The sequence below is a fragment of the Phascolarctos cinereus genome, unplaced genomic scaffold (assembly GCF_003287225.1).
Source record: "Phascolarctos cinereus isolate Bilbo 61053 unplaced genomic scaffold, phaCin_HiC Scaffold_2;HRSCAF=192, whole genome shotgun sequence".
In the NCBI taxonomy this organism is placed as follows: domain Eukaryota; kingdom Metazoa; phylum Chordata; class Mammalia; order Diprotodontia; family Phascolarctidae; genus Phascolarctos; species Phascolarctos cinereus.
In genome coordinates this window covers 281,896,234-281,918,303 of record NW_027555625.1, presented here as the reverse complement: position 1 = coordinate 281,918,303, position 22,070 = coordinate 281,896,234, and the positions used below count along the sequence as shown (strand labels likewise).

At 39.2% G+C, this 22,070-nt stretch overlaps 2 protein-coding genes across 2 annotated transcripts in view; one reads left to right on the top strand and one right to left on the bottom strand.

Moving 5' to 3' along the window:
* The window catches only part of LOC110207352 (uncharacterized), a 57,071-nt gene that overhangs the window by 32,374 nt on the left and 2,627 nt on the right, over positions 1-22,070 (bottom strand). Inside the window, exon 2 of the mRNA XM_078149172.1 lies at positions 1,060-1,219. Within this exon, the coding sequence (XP_078005298.1) occupies positions 1,060-1,219 (160 nt within the window). The remainder of the gene's footprint in view (positions 1-1,059; positions 1,220-22,070) is intronic.
* Positions 2,513-22,070, top strand: part of CNEP1R1 (CTD nuclear envelope phosphatase 1 regulatory subunit 1) — a 31,855-nt gene continuing 12,297 nt past the window's right edge. Inside the window, exon 1 of the mRNA XM_020985134.2 lies at positions 2,513-2,676. The gene's annotated coding sequence lies outside the window, so the exon portion shown is untranslated. The remainder of the gene's footprint in view (positions 2,677-22,070) is intronic.

The window sequence follows — 22,070 nt, the reverse complement described above, 5'->3', positions numbered from 1 at the left end:
ATCATCACCAAGGATACCTATGATAAAAAAAAAAAGATGAGCCGCTAATGACAGTAAGGTAAGAGTATGTTATAGGATGCTATTTGTAAAATATTAAAATTAGCAAAGAAAAGGTCTTCACTGTTGAAAATCGTTTCACCTATCTGAACTTCAATCCCTCACCTTTAAAACAGAGATGAACATTACAAGTATCACTAACGGCAATTGTTTTCTACAGCAGATTTACAGAAAGACAAACGTGAAACGCATAAGCTGACATATGGAGAAGGGTCACCCATCACTTGTGGAGGTAGTCTACACACTGATGACATCACCGTTTTATTGAAATATTGTTACTATTAAAACTCACGTTGTTATATCGCTTTGTGCTTTCCTCACAACGATCCTGTGAGCTATGGAGCAGAAGAGAAGGGGAAGAGAAGAAATGACTGAGGGGAACGAAGCAAAAAGCAGAGAAAATGAAGAGAAAGTGTGGTGTAAAGAGGGGCAAGGTGAGAAAGTTACTAAGCGTAAAAAGTGGGGGAGACAAGGGAATAAAAGATCGAGAAAACAGGGAAGGAGAGAAAATGAGGTGAAAAGAAGGGAGAGAGAAAAGAACCAGGTAAAAGAGAAAGGGGAAACGATAGTGGGGAGAGGGAGAGATGGGGGAAGAGAAGAGATGGGAGGAGGACGAGAAGGGGAAAGGAGACGAGGAAGGAGAGGAGCAGCAAGTACGGAACGTAGTCAATGGAGGAAAGGAGCAAGGAGGGACAAGGAGAGAAATGTGAGAAGGCGAAGGAGGGGGTCGAGGCCGGGAAGGATGGGGGCGAGGAGGAAGGGTGTCACAGAAGGCGCAGCTGCGGGCTCGGGGTCTGAGGATGGGGGAGAAGGAGCTCCGGCCCCCGTCGCCGGAGCGGCCGAACGGGCTAAAAAACAAAAGCGGAGGACGTGGGGCCGGGGTGTCGGGCAGGGGAGGCCCGAGGCCTTCCGCGCCGAAGCTCCAGGCGCAGGTGGAGCCTGGGAGCGAGGCCGAGTCCTGGAGAGGGAGGTCTGTCTCAGGGAGGAGGGGGCTGCACTTACCGGAGCTGGGAGGTGGCGCTGCCGTGCGTCCAGCTCCAAGCTTCCCGCTGCACTATACGCCACTCTCATCCAGGGGCCGCCACGGCGGTCCAAGCCCCACCGCCGCTCCCGCCCCCCACCCCCCCGCACCGGCTTCCGGCTCCGGCCCAGCTTCCGGTTCCTGTTGTGGCTCCGTACTCAGGACTCAGGCTCCGTTGCTCCTGGAGACGGGCTCCTTGCGGCAGACCCTCCGTCAGGACGCGAGAGAGAGCGCCCTCTGGCAGACCGGAGGCCCAGCGTAATCTGAACGGCAATGGGTTTTGGAGAGAGGGGAAAAGGGAAGAAAGGGAAAGAAGGAGCGGGAGGGAGAGACAGAGACAGAGACAGAGAGAGAGGGAGGGAGAGAGAGAGAGAGAGAGAGAGAGAGAGAGAGAGAGAGAGAGAGAGAGAGAGAGAGAGAGAGAGAGAGAGAGAGAGAGAGAGAGAGAGAGAGAGAGAGAGAGAGAGAGAGAGAGAGAGAGAGAGAGAGAGAGAGAGAGAGAGAGAGAGAGAGAGAAGAAAGAAGAAAGGGGAGGAAGAGAAGAAGAAGAAGGGGAAGGGGAGGAGAAACATAAAGATAGAGTATTAGAGCTGGAATCCAGAGATTCTTCACCTTTTTCTTATTTGGTAACCCTTGGGCAGTTTGAGGAAGCCTATGGAAACCTCAGAATAATATTTTCAAATGCATAAAACAAAATACAAAGGAAATCTGTAATAATTGAAATACAGGTCAATTTATTTTTAAAGCAAACTCAAGAACCCAAAGTTAAGAACGCTTGTGCGTGTATATTATACATGCATACGTGGAGTTGGAGCTGAGGGAGAACATTGAACGGCTCTCTATATACACACGTACACTCATATACATATATGTGTACATTTCATATCTATATCTGTGTGTGTATATATATATATATACATATATATAAATATATATACACACAGTCAATCCTCAACATTCTTGTGTTTAACTTTCACAACTTCAAGCATTTGCATGATTTTATTAGCAACCCCATTTTTACTCTCCTGTTGGCAACCAGGAACATTTGTGGCGCCCCCAGTAGAGAAAAAAATGAGAGGCTCATCTCCCACGATTTTGTGGAGCAGCTGGTATTCTACTAGGCACTTCACTGTTTACCCTACTGTTATAAAGAGCTTCCTGTGCATTGGTTGCATATTTTCATTGTTTGCCTTTTAAGTTTTAAGTTGCAATTGTGCCCCCAAATCGTACTTCAAGTCCTTTAGTTTCTAAGCCCAAGGATGCGAAGTCTGTGATGCAGCTTGGTGAGAAAATAAAACTGTTAGATAAACTTCATGCAGGACTATCTACAGGCTATTGGCCTGGTCTCCTTTAAGGAACACATATGGCACAGGAAGCAAATTTCTATGGCAGATTATTTCAAGCTGGCACATCCCCTAGCTGTGAAGGACAGAGTGTCAGAGGTGAGGTGGAGGCCTTGCCAGTCTCCGACAGCAGCAATTAAAGTTCCAGCAACCTCTCTCTTAGTTTTCAGAGGGCAGCCAAAGTAGAGAGGTTTTCAGCAGTATAGTACTATACACAGTACAAAATTGTCACACCTCCGTCTGATGCAGTGGAAGGTAAGATTCAGGCTAAAAAATGTTTTAGTTTTAAAAAATTTTATTTGCTGTACACTATTAATGGTACTGTAGATTTTATATGTTATGAAAGGTGAATATTGTCTGAAATCCATTTTTTTAAAAATTGAGATATTAGCATAAAAGGTCACAGAATTCTAGGGAATTGCTAGTGAGAAAAAATGTTTTGCATATTACCAGTTTTATTATATGTAATGTATTTTATGGGTTATTTCATGGCTTCTGTGTTAGGAAAAGTGCATGTTATCAGAATAAATGTTTTGTTATAAAGAATTATATGCAGAAAAGTGCATTTTCAGCAATCTCTAGTAAAAAATTACAATTTTTGGTGATCATTGGAATGTAACTTCCTATTTTCTATAGGTTTAATGTGTTAACATTCAGGTTTTTTACTTTGTCACCATTTTCTAGGAACAATACTTCCATGAAAGTTGAGGACTAACTGATTTTGTGTGTGTGTGTGTGTGTGTGTGTGTGTGTACACATATGTATATATAGTCTGTGCATATATATTATATATGAAATCCAACCCCCTGATTTTATGATAAGAAACTGGAAACCAAAGAAGGGAAGTACTTTTTCCAAGGTTACGCTGGTAGTTATAAGCAGAGCCAGGATTCAGCCCTGGAAAGAAGTGAGAAAATGGGGAGAGATCCAGGAAAAAAACAAAAAGCAAAAAAGAAAGGACTAAAGAGAGGAAATGAAGCAAGAAAAAGAAAGGGAGAGAAAGGAAGGAGAAAAAAGTATGAATGAGGTAAAGAAGGAAAGGGGGCAAGACAACAGATGGAGAACAGATAAATAATCAATAAACATTTAATAAGTGCTTTCTATGTGACAAACACTGTGCTAAAACTCTGGAGATACAAAAAGAAGCAAAAGATAGTCCCTTACCACAAAGAGCTCATGATCTAAATGGGAGATACAACATGCAAATATACACAAACAAGTTATATACAAGATAAACAGGAAATAATTAATAGAAGGAAGGCAATAGAATTAAGAGGGAATTGGGGGGGGCAGCTAGGTGGTGCAGTAGATAGAGCACCAGCCCTGAAGTCAGGAGGACCTGAGTTCAAATATGACCTTACACCAAACACTTGATGTTTACTTGCTATGTGACCCTGGGCAAGTCACTTAACCCCAACTGCCTAAAAATAAATTTTTAAAAAAAGAGGGAATGGGAAAGGCTTCCTGTAAAAGATAGGATTTTAGTTGGGATTTAAAATAGTAGTGATTTGAACAGAAGCAGAAAAGATTAAGAAGAGGTGGCAAGAATATACTGAAAAACTATACAAGAAAGATCTTAACATCACCAATAACCACAATGATGTGCTTACTGATCTAGGGCCATACATCCTGGAGAATTAAGTCAAGTGGGCCTTAGGAAACATTGCTAACAGTAAGGCTAGTGGAGGTGATGGAATTCCAGCTGAGTCATTTAAAATCTTAAAAGATGATGGTGTTAAAGTGCTGTATTCAATATGCCAGCAAATTTGGAAAACACAACAGTGGCCACTGGATTGGAAAAGATCAGTTTATAATCCAATCCTAAAGAAGGCCAAAAAAATGTTCAAATTACCAAACAAATCCACTCATTTCACATGCCAGCAATATTATGCTTAAGATTCTGCGAGCTAGGCTTCGGCAATATGTGAACTGAGAATTACCAGGCTGGTTTTCAAAGGGTTAGAGGAACTAGAGACCAAATTGCCAACATTCAATGGATTATGGAGAAAGCAAGAGAGTTCCTGAAAAAGACCTGTTTCTGTTTCATTGACTATATTAAAGCCTTTGACTCTGTGGATCATAATAAAATGTATCAAGTCCTCAAAGAGATGGGGGTGCCATATCATCTTACTTGTCTGCTAAGGAACTTGTATGTGGGCCAAGAAGTAACAGTTGGAACCAAATATGCAACAACTGATTGGTTTAAGATTGGGAAAGGAGTATGACAAGGCTGTATATATATATATATATATTTAAATTAATTATTTATTTTTAGTTTTCAACATTCACTTCCATAAACTTTTGAGTTTTAAATTTTCTTCCCCTCCCTTCCCACATCCCTCCCCAAGATAGCATGCAATCTGATATAGGCTCTACATATACATTCCTACCAAACATATTTTCACATCAGTCATGTTGTAAAGAAGAATTAGAACCAGTAGGAGGAACCACAAGAAAGAAGAAACAAAAAAAAAAAGAAGAGTTTTTTTAAAATAGCAAAAAGTATGCTTCAATCTGCATTCAAACTCCATAGTTCTTTCTTTGGATGTAGATAGCATTTTCCATCATGAGACTTTTGGAGATGTCTTAGATCCTTGCATTACTGAGAGAGCTAAGTCTATCAAAATTAGTCATCTCACAACGTGGCTGTTACTATGTACAATGTTCTGGTTCTGCTCACTTCACTCAGCATCAGTCCATACATGTCTCTGCTGGTTTTTCTGAAGTCCTCTTGCTCAGCATTTCTTGTAGCACAATAGTATTCCAATACATTCATATACCACAACTTGTTCAGCCATTCCCCAATTGATGGGCATCCCCTCAATTTCTCATTCTTTCCCACTACAAAAAGAGATGCTATAAATATTTCTGTACATGTGGGTCCTTTTCCCATTTTTATGATCTCTTTGGGATACAAGGCTGTATATTTTTATACCTTATTTATTTAACTTATATGCAGAGTATATCATGCAAAATGCCAGGCTGGATGAATCAAAAGCCAGAATTAAGGTTCCTGGGAGAAATATCAACAATCTCAGATAATGCACATCATCACACTCTGATGGCAGAAAGTGAAGAGGAATTAAGAAGCTTCTTTTTTGGGGGGGAGTGTTAGGCAATGGGGTTAAGTGACTTACCCAGGGTCACACAGCTAGTAAGTGTTATGTGTCTGAGGCCGGATTAGAACTTAGGTGTTCCTGAATCCAGGGCCGGTGTTCTATCTGCTAGCTGCCCCAAGAAACTTCTTGATGAAGGTGAAAGAGAAGAATATAAAAACTGGCTTGAAGCTTAACATTAAAAAACAAAAAACAAAAAAACCTAAGATCTTGGCAACTGGTCCCATCACTTCCTGGCAAATAGAGAAAGAAGAAATGGAAACAGTATCAGATTTTATATTCTTGGGCTCAAAGATCACTGCAGATGGTGACTACAGCCATGAAATTAAAAGACGCTCACTGGTAGGAAATATATGGGAAATCTGGACAGCATACTAGAAAACAGAGCTATCATCTTGCTGACAAAGGTCTGTATAATCAAAGCTATGATTTTTCCAGTAGCAATGTATGACTATGAAAGTTGGACTATAAAGAAAGCTGAGTGCCACAGAATTCATGCTTTTAAATTGTGGTGCTGGAGAAGACTTCTGAGAGTCCCTTGGACAGCAAGGATGTCAAATCAGTCAATACTTAAAGAAATTAATTCAGACTATTCTTTGGAAAGACAAATACTGAAGCTGAAGCTTAAATACTTTGGCTACATAATGAGAAGATGGGAGTCACTGGAAAAGACCCTAATGTTGGGAAAGATTGAAGACAAAAGGAGACAGCAGAGGATGAGATAGGTGGTGTTATGGAATCAGCAAACATGAGATTGGACAGACTTCAGGAGATAGTAGAAGACAGAAGGGCCTGGCGTAATACGGTCCATGGTGTCATGAAGAGTCAGACATGACTAAACAACTGAACAACCACAAAAGGAAGCCAGGGAAGTCAGTAGGTAGAATTGAGGAGGGATATCATTACAGGCATGTGGGACAGCCAGAGATAAGTGTCTTGTCTGTGGAGCATCCAGAAGGCCATCATTACTGGATCACAAGGGGAGTAAGGTATTAAGAAGACTGGAAAGGTGGGAAAGGGCTAGTTTACAAAGAGCTATGAATGCTAAATAGGAGATTTTGTATTTTATCCAAGTCTAGGAGCTCGCAATCAAATGGTAGAGAAAACCCGCCAACAATTGTGTACAAGCAATATCCTTTATAAAAGGACAAATTGGAGATAATCAACAGAGGGAAGGTACTAGCTTCTTGCAGAAGATAGAATTTTTAGCTGAGACTTCAAGGAAGCCAAGAGGCAAAGATGAAGTAAGAAGAGAATTCCAGGTACAGAGGACAATTTGGGAAAAGGCAAGAAACAGAAAGATGAACAATGTCACTGGATTGTAGAGCATCACATTGGGGGGAATCAAGTATCAGAAAATTGGAAAGTTAGGAAGGAGCCAGGTAGTAAAGGGATTTAAAAGCCAAATGGGATTTTATATTTGATCCTGATCACTAGAATTTACTGAATGGGAGGGATGACATTTTTCAGACAGGCATTTTATTTTTTTTAGTTTTTTAAAAAAATTTTTGCTTTTTAGTGAAGCAATTGGGGTTGAGTGACTTGCCCAGGGTCACACAGCTAGTTAAGTGTCAAGTGTCTGAGGTCAGATTTGAACTCAGGTCCTCCTGACTCGTGCTCTATCCACTGTGCCACCTAGCTGCCCCTAGACATGCATTTTAGGAAGATCATTTTGTCAGCCAGGTGGAAGATGGAATAGAATGGGGAAAGGCTTAAAACAGGAAGAACAACCATCAGGCTACAGCAGCAGTCTAGGCTTGAGGTGAGGAGGGCCTGCACCAGGGTGGTGGAAGTATCAGAGAAGAGAGGTGGGAAATATGAAAGATGCTACAAATGTAAACTCAATAGGACTTGTGAACAGATTGGATATGGGGGGAATGAGTGAAAGTGAGGAGCCGAGGATGATACTTGGATTGTGAGATTGGGTGATTGGGAAGATTGTGGTACCATTGAGAGTAACAGGGAAGTTTCGAAGAAATTGTGATATATGAGTAAATGGAATATTACTGTTATGTAAGAAAGAACAAGTATGACAAATCTGTCAGTTTGGAAAGATTCAAATGAACTGATTGATACAAAATAATCAAAGGCAAGGAAACAATGTATACCATGTATTACAATAATGTAAATAGAACGATCAACAACCACTACAAAACTGCAAAGAACAACTTGGCCAAAGAACAGGTATGAGGAGACATCTCTCCACAACTCCTTTCCAGAAGTTGAGTAGGGTGGGTCAACAGGTATAGAACATTGCCTATATTGTCAAAGATTTTTTTCTTATCTGATTTTTTCCCCTTCTTCCTCTTTTTCTTTAAAAAAAAAATCTTTGTTATGAGAGATCTCAATGGGATGGGGAGGAAGAGGTCTGTGGGAGTAGAATGACAGGCCCAGATTAACAGAGGAAGGATAAAAGGTCTGTTGTTGTTATTCAGTTGTTTTTCAGTTGTTTCTGACTCTTTGTGACCCCCGCTTGGTGTTTTCTTGGCAGAGATAGTGGGATGAATCATTTGCCATTTCCTTCTCTAGCTCATATTACAGATGAGGAAACTGAGGTAAACAGGGTTGAGTGCCCAGGGTCACACAGCTAGTAAGTGTCTGAGGTCAGATTTGAACTCAGGCCTTCCTGACTCCAGACCAGGCACTCTATCCACTGCACCACCTCAAGAGGGGAGAAAGGGAAGAAGGAAGGGGATCCCCAGAAGGACTACAAGAGTGAAGAAAGGAAAAAGAAGAATAAAAGATTCTTTGAACTTTAGAGTTGGGAAGGATATGAGTGAATAAAAAGGGGAAGCCACTTGTGTTTAAATGCATATATTTGTGGAATAAATTATAAGCTAAGGGGAGAGTCAAGATGGTGGAGTGAGAGGAAGCATTTTTGCCTAGGCAGCCCAGTCCATCTTCTCCATAACAATCTAGAAAACATACCAGTCTGAATTCAGATGGGGAAAGCTAAGAAAAGTCACAAGTCATTTTTCTAGCCAAGTAAAGCTTAAGAAGACAGATCTACAGGCATTGTAATGGGAAGCTGCCCAGGAATGTGGGAGGAGGCAGTGATGGCAAGGAGCATTCCTGCACCCAAAGAAAGAGAGCTGAGATAGAACACAAGGATAAGAACCACTGGAGAAGGGATCCTTGAACTATTTCTGGATGCAGAAACAAGTGCCATCTAGTGGCTTTGTCACCCATGGCCCAGGGTCACAAATTGAGGGTGCAGAGGAGTGGCCATGGAGGAGCGTGGGCTGCACACTAGCTGTTCATTGAGCAAAGAATGTTTCACCAGAATAGTTATGTGGCTCTGAGCCCAGGAACAGAGTAGCAAGGACTCAGTTTTAGTTTTTAGTTCATTATCGAAGCCTGCAGTGGAATAACAAGGGTTTTGGGGGTCTAGATCCCATCCTCATCACTGACGGGTACCAATTGACTCTGGTTAACACAAGGGCAGGTAGACTGTATTAAAATAAGGGTTGATGAACCCCACAAACCCCACTGTTCTAAGAGAGAGACAAAGAAATCAGGGTGCCTGTGTCCACGGTTTAATTTCTCTCAAGCTGGTTTGACATGCATTGCATGGGAGTTCAGTCCAAAACTAGGCCAGTTCAGTTGATTGGAATCTGCAAAGCCTCCTAGTGGACTGATAGTGACTGAGTCCAGCAGTAGTCTCCTGAAACTTAGCTACATACAAGCTAGCAGACCAAAATCTGGGTTAGGAACTTGTAAGGCTCAGAACAGGAGGGCAATAAACAAACCTCTCCCTGCATCAAGCCAGTTTGGAAGCATTGAAAACCTTCAGTCTCCTCAGACTGAGCAGTGAAAGAAACAGAAGGATATAAAAGAAAAGCAACTCAGGCCAGACATCCCCCTAAGAACTGAGCAGAGCCTAGCAATGACGTAAAAGCCAAAGTCAAGAAATAGGTTAGAAAAATGAATAAACAAAAAGGAATGTCACAGAAAAGAGCTACTGTGGTGACAGGGAAGCTCAAGACACAAACACAGAAGACAATGAAAAGAATTCCAGGTCACGTAACTTCCTAGGGGGCTGTATCTCCAAGGATCTCAGGCTCACTCCAGGCTGGACAATTCACCATTCGCCAGCATAGGTCTCTGCCTCAACTGACTTTTGGGTAGTCAGAACCAGCCCCATCTGAGTGTGGTGCTGTTTCCCTCAGAGTTAGTGGTTTGCAAAATAGCCCCTCCCTCCCTTCCCTGCCCATCTGCACAGTATAGTCACACATTTTCTCCAATTCTTATGAACTCTCAAACTTCTCCAAAATAGAAATTATACAAGAAAGATAAAGCAACTTCTGCTGCATCCATGGGTATAAGACACCCAGGATCCAAAAGGTTAAAAAAAACCCCAAATGTCTCTTTGACCAAGATTTGAGTGATCCAAATCACCTACCCTAACCCCTATGAAAAATGATTTTTCTTAAGTAACCATTGTCTTGGAGACTCAGAGCAGTTTCCTCATTCTCCTCTGTTCCATGTTGAGATTCTTCTTCTGAAGGAACTTAACATCTAATCTAAATAGGTCTATTCCTGCTCATTATGTTGTCCTGACAGGTCTGGAGAATGTTAATTCCTCTCTATTGTCAAGACAGGTGATATGGAAATTGATGTCTCTAACCAGGATTGAGTGACCTGGGTCATATAGTCCACCTCCCAGAGTTGATTGGCATCCCTTGGGAATACCCACTTTTCAAAGGGCATATAACCCTGAACCTCGAAATCCCAAACAGAGCCACTTCTGAACTGGCCCCCTTAGGGGGGCCTAGTTTTGGACTGAACTCCCATGCAATGCATGTCAAACCAGCTTGAGAGAAATTAAACCGTGGACACAGGCACCCTGATTTCTTTGTCTCTCTCTTAGAACAGTGGGGTTTGTGGGGTTCATCAACCCTTATTTTAATACAGTCTACCTGCCCTTGTGTTAACCAGAGTCAATTGGTACCCGTCAGTGATGAGGATGGGATCTAGACCCCAAAAAGGAAAAACCCTGGACTTTCCCACCTGGCCAAATCTCTGGCATTCTCCTGAGGCCATACCTCCCTATGGCCCCAAGCCACTTCCCACCCTTAATCCTAGTTCTATTACCTCATAGACTATTTGGCCACTCCTAGATCCCTCCCACAGGCTTTCTGTATATAAGGCCCATCTTGTCCCCATTAAGATGCTGGGATTCTTATAATCTAGCCACTGCTTAGATTCTTATAATCTAGCTTTGGCTCAGATTCCTAAAATTTAGCCACTACTCTGATTCTTGTAATCTAGCCACTGCTAACTCATGTTCAGACTCCTTAAGACTCTGCCCAATATGACAGTGTTCTAATAACCCTTGTCTTTGGCTGAAAGAAGGTTTGGGTTGAATTCTATTGGGCAAGACCTGCGTGTTGTGATTTTGGGGTCTCAGGACCCCTGAAAGCCTAAACCGCATCATCAGGAACACCTCCTCTTCAAAGGGCAGATAAACTGTGAGCCCACTGCCATAAGGGGTTTTTGGCTAAGAGCAATGGCCAAATGACCATCCTTTTATTAATTAACATGCTGGTCTTATTAATAAAATTATTAAGTTACCAAGAAAAACAAACAACAATAACAAAAAAGAAATCCAGGAACAGATATTCACTGACTCTGACCTCACTCAGCACCCTTCCCCCACCTTGCACACTACTGTTTTCAAGGCTGCACTAGCACATCTAGGGACATGACACAGGCTTACATCAAAATGCATTCCTATACCCCAGTTTCCTCTCCCTCTTTACAACACCTTGGAGACCCCAGCTCCAGGTCTTTGCTTGGCAATAGACAGTCAACTTGGCCACAGTCCCTGAGGAGTAAAACCTGCCTGAGGCTAAAAACTGGAAGCACTAACACTACAAAGCTCTGAATTTAGGTCTTACAGGTTGTGAACTCTTGTGGGGGGCACACAACTGAGGAAAAGAGGGAGTGGGACAGGTCATAGGGACAGGACAGTGTGCGTATAGGGTGAACTGTGCTGCACATCACTAAGCTTGAGGGAAAGGTCACAGCACCAAGCTGGGGCTGGTTCTGACCGCTCAAAAGTCAGCCGGGGCAGAGATCTGCACTGGTGAGTAGTAAATTATCCAGCCTGGGATGAACCTGAGTTGCTTTGAGGCACAGCCCCCAAGGAAACCACACTCAGAGGGGAAAGAGTCAGGATGCAAAATGAAAAAGAAAAAAGGCATGAGGCGTGGGGGTGCAGCAGGGGCACAGAACTGAAAGTACCAGATTTCAAAAGCAAGAAATCTCAAAGACCTTGAACATAAACAGATAAATCAACAGGAAAAACAGTGTCAACAGAAGGAAATATGACTTCCAGATCCAGTAAATGAGTTCAGGCATCTATGAATAGATACTGCAAAATAAAGGAAAGTGATCCAACATTTGATGAGACAGAGGACCCTGTGGAATTTGAGAACATGGAATCACAACACAATATTCTTGAACGGTTTAAAAGAGAAATGAGAATTATGAAAGCAGAATTTGTGTCCTGCACAAGGAAAATAATGAGCAGAATTGAAAAATTTGAATCTACAATGTCAAGCCTCACTGAAAAAACAAAATAAAGAACAATAGATTCAGAATGCAAATAGAAATGAAGGACAACCTAGAAGAAGAGAAGCAAAAAAAAAATAGTTAAAAGAAAATATACTTACTATACAACTAAAATATATGGATCTTGAAGACAGGATACATAGACTTAAACTAAGGCTCATATGTCCCCCAGAAGAACATGACAGGACAAAAGATCTTAATACCATTATGGAGGAAATAATAGAAGAGAACCCTCCAGAACTTCTGGACATAGAAAATGTAATTCCAATCAAAAGAACTCACAGATTGCCCGAAGGCAGTAGAAGGAGAACAACAAGAAGACAGCAACAATGACCATGAAGGCAGCAATAAGACTGCAAACTCCAAGACCTGAGTGGTTTACTTTAATTCAGTTCAGAAACAACAAGATCTACAAGCTATCTGGAAAAGGTGTTGAGGTCAGATTCGGGAGAGCTGTTCAGGTGTGAAAGCATTTATTTAGTCATTCTCTTTAGTCATCAGGAGCTTTTATTAACGTGAAAAGCACACTGACCTGTAGCAACGAGGCTACAGTTAAGGTGCTCAGTATTTGGGGAGCTAGGCTTATATAGCAAAAATTCTGACAAAAAGCTAGACAGCCTGTAAATATTTGGGATGGTGATGTAGTTTTAGAGTTTTATGGTGGTTGAAGAGTAAGGACAGGGTTAGGGGGCGGGGATTTTACGACACAGGATGAGGGAGACAGAAGTTTTATGGTACAAGATAAGGAGAAGTTTTATGATGTTTCAAGACAAGAAGGAATTTTAGGATGCTCTCAAGTTTATAGGGTGGTCTCTCAAGTCCCCCTTGGAGGGAAAAACAACCCTTAATGTTCTCCTTAACTCCTAGGCAACTGTATGCTGTATTCACATCAAAAGGAATTGAAGTTCCTTCATATACAAAGGAAAAGACATTCAAATAACACAAGACTATTTCATACTGACTAGAAAAAAGGAGAAAGGAATAGAATAATGTGTTTCTAAGAGCTATGGAACTCAGGATGCAGCCTAAGATGACCAGTCCTTAAAATCTGAGCTTAACCATACAGGATAAAAGATGGTTTGAAACATTTTTAGAAAGAAAACCAGCACTGGAGAGATTATTTATTTGCTTTGCAAACACCACAAACAACAGAAACAGAGGAGTAGTGAATAAATGCAGCAGACAAAGACAGCAACAGACAACATAAAGACTACTAAGGAACTCTTTCTAAATCTACACAAGGAGACTGGGGTGAAGGAAGAAATCTGGTAGCAATAACAATGAAGAGGCAGACTGAGGGAATTATGGTTAGAACCTGGCAATACCCTGCCTACAGGTAAATGCATCTTTTGTGAGACTACTTTACAACATGGAAGGGTACACAAAAGGTGAACAGAAAAACAGGGTGATAGAAATCAGTGAGTAATGGGCCAGGTTCAACTCAGGGCTAGCAGTGAGGGGAAGGGGACTCTGTGGTCTCTAGCCTACACTGGAGTAGGTGAGAAGGAGGGAATAAAGAGTGAAAAGGGCAGGAGGGGTGGGGTCAGGATATAGGGAGGCCTTACTCTGGAGATTGGCGATTCTACTGATGAATGCTCCTATGGATGAAAGGGGATAGAGACCTGATACTGGATGAGGCCTGGGGGATTTGGTGCCTGAAAAGACTACTTGTTCTGAGAGGAGGAATTGGAACCCCTGGGAGCTACTGGCACCTGGAAGAGTAGGAAAGTGTAGACATTAGGAGGGGATTTTCAAGCAAATGTAGAAAAAAAAAAGGTCAACAAGAAAGGGTATAGATCAGTGGGGAGGGGGCACAGTGTGCTTTCTAACACCTGCAATACTGTCATAGCTCTAAAAGTGAAGCACTATAGAAAAGGGGAATCCAGGGAGTAAGCCCTACAAGGCAGTAACAGAAAGTGCCTAAAGGGCATAGCTAAGAAGAGATACCTTGGAAGATTTGATAGTATAAAGAATAAAGAAAAAAGAAAGAGTGGAGGATTAGAGGGGTCATGAATCATGAATCAATCGGAGAATGAGGGTTTAGACTGCAGGGGTGGGGAACCTGCGGCCTTGAGGCCACATGTGGCCCTCTAGGTCCTTGGCTGCAGTCTTTTGACTGGGTCCAAGTTTTATAAACAAATCCTCTTATTAAAGGGATTTATTCTGTAAAGTTTGAATTCCATCCAAGGGCTGCACCTGAGGATCTACAGGGTCCCACATGGCCTTGAGGCCACAGGTTCCCCACCCCTGGGGAGTAAGCAGAAAGAAAGCATGATAACGAAGAGAGTAAAAAAAATTCTTTTTGGAAAGGGGTGCAAAAATGATATTTAAATTAGTGAATAAGACAAATTGAAGACAAGGAGAGGAAAGGGGAATCTACTTGACTGAGAGGAAAAAAGAGGGGGAAGAAATATATAACCAGATAGAAGCAGGACAGAAGAACCAATAAACAAAACCATAAAGGGAAAGGGGTAACAAACCAGAAGAGGGAATCAGAAGTGAAGGGGAAGAGAGCCAGTGGAAACAAGGCCACTTTAATAAAAAGAGTAAAGTAACTGAAGGAACATAATGCTATATTTACAACAGAAGAGGGGGGAAATTGTAACTTGGGAAACAAAACATTTTAGAGACAGATGGAGGAAAATATAAACCTTTTCATAACATCAAAAGTGAATGGATTAAACAACCCAATAAAACAAAAGAGAGTGACAGATTATATGAAAAACAAAACCCTGCAATCTGTTGCTTATAAGAAACACATTTAAAAAGCAAAGACGTGTACAAAATAAAACTGAGGGAATGGGAAAAAATTTACTATATTTACTAGCAAATTCAAAAAAGCAGTTGCCATCATAGTTTTAAAAAAAGCAAAGACAAGCATTCAAAAAATAAAAAAGGATAAACAAGGAAACTATATTATGTTGAAACAAACCATAAGCAAAAAACCAATATCAGTAATAGGCTTATATAATCCAATGCCTCAGCATCTAAACTCATAAAGGAAACATTATCTGAGCTTCAAGAGGACATAGTAACATAATTTGACAGTATACCTTCAGTATACCTCTAGAAGTTTGCAGATAAGTCTAACATTAAAATGAACAAAAAGGAAAATACGGAATTGAAAAAATTTCTGTAGAAATTCCCTTCCCTTTTTTTCCCTTCTCTGTCATTCCCTGCCCTGCCCTGCTCTGTCCTGCCTTGCCTTGCTTTGCTGTGGGCATGCCATGCTGAACAGTCCTTTGCCAGCATCTTCCATATCACACAATCAATTCCAAAGTTCTTCGGAGAGAGCTTGAGAATATCCTTCTATAAATTCTTCTGACCACCATGTGAACACTTGCCTTATGTGAGTTCACCATAAAATAGTCTTTTAGGCAGGTGTAGATTTGGCATTTGAACAGGATGGCCAGCACTTTGGATATGTGCTTTCAGCTGTAGAGTTTAATAGTCTTTTATTTTCCTCCAAATACATGTCAAGACAATTTTTACATTCATTTTTACAAGATTTTGAGTTCCAAATTTTTCTCTCTCCCTCCCTCCCCTCTTCCTAAAATAGTAGGCAATTTGATATGGATTATGCATGTGCTATCATGTAAAACATTTCCATATTAGTCACAGTTGTAAAAGAAGAAACAGATCAAAAGAAAAAAACCATGAAAAAGAATGAAGTCAATGAAAAAAAGTATGCTTCAATCTACATTTAAAGTCCATCAGTTCTTTATCTGGATGTGGATAGCATTTTCCTTTGTGAGTCCTTTGTGTTTGTCTTGGATCATTGTGTTGCTGAGAAGAGCTGAGTCATTCATAGTTGATCATCACACAATGTTGCTGATACTGTGTACACTATTTTCCTGGTTCTGCTCATTTCACTTTGCATCAATTTGTACCAGTCTTTCCAGATTTTTCTGAAATCTGCCTGTTCATCATTTCTTATTGCCCAATAGTATTCCCTTACATTCATACACCACAGCTTATTCAGCCATTTCCCAATTGACAGATATCCCCTCAATTTCCAATATTTTGCCACCATGAAAAGGGCTTGCTATAAACATTTTTACACATGTAGCCCCTCTTCCTTTTTTAATGATCTCTTTGAGATACAGACCTAGTAATGGTATTGCTGGATTAAAGGGTATTCAGTTTTGTTGCCCTTTGGGCATAGTTCCAAATTGTTTTCCTGAATAGTTGGATCAGTGCATTAGTGTCCCTATTTCCCCTCCAAGATTTATCATTTTCCTTTTTTTTGTCATATTAGTCAATTGGATAGGTGTGGGGTGGTGCCACAATGTTGTTTTTATTTGCATTTCTCTAATCAAAAGTGATTTAGAACACTTTTTTATATGCCTATAGATAGCTTTAATTTCTTCATCTGAAAACTGCCTGTTCATATCCTTTGACCATTTATCAATTGGGGAATGGCTTGTATTCTTATAAATTTGACTCGGTTCCTTTTGTATTTGAGAAATGAGGCCTTTTCTTCTTTTTTTTCTATTTGCAAGTTTTTTTATTTTAAACTTAAATACAAAATAAGAGAAGAAAAAAGAAACAAACTTAAATACTAAAACTAAAATGATATGAAAGAATAAAAGAAAAAAGTATTGCCATGTGCATAGCAGAACATGAGAAAGAATTCAAAATGGATAGCAATAAATTTCCATTTCAAGAAAGCCTATATAATAAATACTATGTAGTGTGTTGAGAGCTGTCCATCTTTTCTTTGCTTCCTTGTAAGTTTTCTTTTGTTCTCTGCTGTGAACTTTTTACTTTGTTCTTTTTTCCCCCCTTCCTCTCCCCCTCCCCACCAGGCTACAATTAAACTCGAATACATACACACATATATATATTTATACATATACATATACATATATGCATCTATATACACATATATATATAGACATACACACAAAGACATACATATATGCGTAAGCAGACATACACCCATACATACATACACTCACACATGCATATACTTGGATATTAATAATCATAGTCATATGTAGACATATATATTCATATGCATCTATGTAAGACCATAATATACTTATTTATCTTCTGTTTCTCTGAGGGTAGATAATTTCTTCCTTCATATGTCCAAGTCTTTCCATATTTTTCCAGGTCCATCAATTCATTTCCTACGTCAAAGCAATATTCCCTAACCACCGCCCCCACAAGGATCTCTCCCTTATCCTTCTATTCTCTTAATCTAAATATCCTTTTATGCCCCACTTTAATCCATTCCCTCATAAAGATCCCTCCCTTATCCTTTCCCCCATCACTATCCCCTTAACATTTTATTTCTTTCTGAATTTAGAAGACTTTTATACTCTTCTAAATATGTATGTATTGTTCCCTCTTGAACCCATTCCCAATGAAAGTAGATTTCCAAAATCTACTCCTTCCCCGTATAATTGCTCTGTATTGATTCTCCCTCTTGCACCTCATTTGTATAAGATAATTTCTCTTTTTAACTGTTCCTAGATGGTTTTACTGTGGTCTACCCCAATCTTTCTTACAAGCTACCCCATTACTAGTAGCAATCTTAGACACATGTTTTACATTTTATATTTTATATATGTAAATAGCCTTTCCTTATTGAATCCCTTGTAATTAGTCTTTGGTATGTACCTTATATTTCTCTTGGCTGTTTGTTGTATGTCAGATCTTCTATTAAATACAGGTTGTTGTTTTTTTTAACAAAATTCTTTTTTTTTTTTTTTTTGCTAGGCAGTGGGGTTAAGTGACTTGCCCAGGATCACACAGCTAGTAAGTATTAAGTGTCTGAGGCCAGATTTGAACTCAGGACCTCCTGAATCCAGGGCCACTGCTGTATCCACTGCGCCACCTAACTGCCCCTAACAAAATTCTGAAAAAAAAATCCTGAAAGTCTGACAATTCATTAAATATCCATTATTTTTTCATTCAGGATTATGCTTAGCTTTGCTCGGTATTATATTTTTTGCTGGAACCCAGTTCTTTTGCTGTTCAATATATAGTGTTCCAAGACCTGGGGTCTTTTAATGTCTCTGCTGCTAAGTCTTGTGTGATTCTAATTATGGCACCACCATATTTAATTTTTTTTTTCTTGTTGCTCATAATATTTTATCCTTGAGCTGGGAGTTTCAGAATTTGACTAAGATATTCCTATGGGTTTTCCTTATAGGATCTCTTTCAAGTGGTGATTGGTGGATTGTTTCTATTTCTACTTTTTCCTCTTGTTCTAATGCTTCAGGACAGTTTTCTTTAATTATTTCTTGTATTATTGTATCATGATTCTTTTTTTGATCATGGCTTTCAGGTGGTCTAATTTTCTCTCTCTCTTTTTTTTTTTGCTCTTCAACTAGTACATATGTAATTAATGCCATTTGTTTTACATCACATTCATTTTAGAATATTTACATATATACACCATGCACACACATTCATGCTCTTCCCACTCAAAAGCTTATCCTAAAGAGGAGTGGGCTGCCTTTGGAGGCAGTATTTTACCCCTTATGGACATCTTTAAGCAAAGGCTGGGTGATCCCTTGTATATTATGTAATAAGATTTCATTCATATATGGGTTGGATGAGCTAGCTTCTGAAATCTTTTCCAATTCTGAAATTCCTAGACTAATGCATTCTAGTTCTGCAGGGTATGGCATGCTGATAAAGACTTGTTCACATTCTTTGAATTTATAGGTCGTGGATTATAGGGGTAACATGGCATAGTGGCGGACAGGGGAGGGGGGAGAAACTGTATTTAGCTAAGACATTAGTTCTGCTTCCAGGTCTGCCACTTACTACCTGCATGATCACGATCAACTCAATTATATGTTTTCTCTTCTTGATTTGTTCTCCAGATCAGTTGTTTTTCTTATGAGATGTTTCACATTGTCTTCTATTTTTTCATTCTTTATATTTTGTTTTATTATTCCTTGATCTCTTGTAACTTCACTAGCTTCCCCTTTCCCAATTCTGATTTTGGAGTAGTCATTTTCTTCCTTAAGATTCTGTATCTCCTTTTCTTTTCTTTTTTTTAAGTTTTTTTTTTATTAATTTATTTTGATTTAGCAACAATCACTTCCATAAGCTTTTGAGTTTTAAATTTTTCTCCCCCTCCTTCCTCATTTCCCTCACCAACATGGCATGCAATCTGACATAGGCTATACATATTTTTGCTAATATCTTTTGATTTTATATTGCCTAGATTTGCCCTGTATCCCTCCCCTACTCTTCTCAAAGAACAATCCCATACAACAATTTTTTAAAAATATTTTATTTTCCCCATTTACATATAAAGACAATTTTTACTATTCCTTTTTTAAAATTTTGAGGTCCAAATTTTTTCTCTCTCTCCCTCCCCCCCTCACCTCTCCCCTCCCTGAGACAACAAGCAAATTTGATAAAGGTTATACATATTCAATAAAGCAACACATATTAGTCATGTTGTGAAAGAAAACACAGACCCAAATTAAAAAATGAAACACCAAAAAAATACAGAAAATGAAAAATATTGTATTTCGATCTGCATTCAGGCTCCATCAGTTTTTTCTCTGGGGGTGGATAGCATTTTTCATCATGAATCCTTTGGAATTATCCATCCATACAACAGGTTTTTTTAGAAAAGAAAAAAAGAAAAATGTTCATTAAAACCAATCAACACATTGGAAAAAAATCTGATGTTATGCAATAGTTAGGAACTCAAACTTTTGCAAAGGAACAGGTGAGGTATCTTCTCATATCTCTTCTTTGGGACCAAGATTGTTCTTTATCATTTTGCAACATTCAATTTAGATTGTTTTGTGGCTCCTATTTTTTCCATTTATCTCATAATAATTGTGTATATTGTTTTTGGAGGGTTTTTTGGCCCTTATTACTTCACTTTGTATGAATTTGTGTAAATCTTTCCATGCTTCTATGTATTCATCATGCTTTGTTGTTTTTTTTTTGGAATAGGTATTATTTATTTTAAATCCATATTTCCATAGATGTAATTTTCTCCTTTTTTAAATTTAATTAATTTATTTTTGTTTTTAACATCCACTTCCACAAGCTTCTGAGTTTTATATTTTCTCCCCCTCCTTCCCTTCCTCCCTCTCCAAGCAGGCATGCAATCTGATATAGGCTCTACACATACATTCTTATTAAACATATTGTCACATTAGTCATGTTGTAGAGAAGAATTAGAACCAATAGAAGGAACCACAAGAAAGAAGAAACGAAAGAAAACAGGGAAAAAAATAGAAGAGCAAATAGTATGCTTCAATCTGCATTCAGACTCTATAATTCTTTCTCTGGATGTGGATAGCATTTTCCATCATGAGACTTTTGGAGATATCTTAGATCTTTGCATTGCTGAGAAGAGCTAAGTCTATCAAAGTTAGTCATTGCACAATGTGACTATTACTGTGTACAGTGTCTCCTGGTTCTGCTCACTTCACTTAGCATCAATCCATACAAGTCTTTCCAGGTTTTTCTGAAGTCTGCTTGCTCATCATTTCTTATAGCACAAAGTATTTCATTACATTCATATACCACAACTTGTTCAGCCATTCCCCAATTGATGGGCATCCCCTCAATTTCCAATTCTTTGCCACCACAGAAAGAGCTGCTATAAATATTTTTGTGCATGTAGGTCCGTCATACTTGTTTCCTATATCACAATGATATTCCATTACATTTATATAAAAATTTTGGTGTAGCCATATCCTAATTCATGGAAATTTTTTTTGTTTCTAGTTCTTTTTGTGGCAATACCACAAAAAGTATTACCACAAATATTTTGGTGACTAGGGAGCCATTCCTTTTGTCAGTGACCTTTTTGGAATATGTACCTAGCTCACTGCTAGATTTCTGTAAATGGATGCCCATTCTCTTGTACTGTCACTGCTTACATTGATAGGAGATCATGATCTAAGTTTATGAATGATCTCTTATTTTAATTATTTTTCCTTCTATTGAATAATTTTTATGATTATTATTCTCACAACTTTTCATTTAGCAAATACTTCATATTTAAGAATTAATGATGTCCCAAATAAGAGGTATGAGAAGACACCTCTCCCTACTTCTTTGCAGAGGCAGGGGATCCACAGGTATGGAACCTTGCGTATCTTGTGATATTTGTTCAATGTGTTGATCAGTTTTTCTTAATTTTTTTCTCTCCTTTAACAATTTTTTTTCCAAAAAAATCTTTGTAATAAGAAATGACTCTCTTGGAGAGGTGAGTGGGGTTACAGGGATAGAAATCTAGGCAATGTAAAAACAAGATCAATAAAATCTTTTTTAAAAGAGTTAATGGGGCAGCTAGGTGGTGCAGTGGATAGAGCACCGACCCCTGAAGTCAGGAGGACCTGAGTTCAAATGTGGCCTCAGATACATGATACTTACTAGCTGTGTGACCCTGGGCAAGTCATTTAACCTCAACTGCCTTAAAAACATTTAAAAAATAAAAGGATTAATAGTATCATGTGACTGCTATTTATGACAAAAGCTTTACACCAATAGATACTCAGGAGCTACAGTGGTGTGTTGTTAGAGTGTATCTTCTTATATCAGATAGCAGTAATTACCCAGGAGTACCTACTTCTCAAATTGCTGTAAGATTCAAATGAGATAATGTATGTAAAGGGCTTTGCCATCTCTAAGAAGTGTTTATCATTATTATTATTATTATTATTATTATTATTATTATTAATGTCATAGTCCATACCTCTAGGACCTTGAGACTTGAGTTGTATTCACATCGCTGCCCCTCTAAAGACACCGTCCCAATGTGCCAACTTGGTTATGAAGGGATGAACAAGACAACCCCAGCCCAGGAATAGAAAAAGATTAGGAAGAATTGGGGTCGATGCCATACTACTGTTATAAGCACAGAGATAACTTTGTTCAACATGAAGTTTAAGAATATAAATGTTAAAAATGAAAAAAAAAGTTTATATAACTTTTACATACAAAGAGGTGGATTCAAAT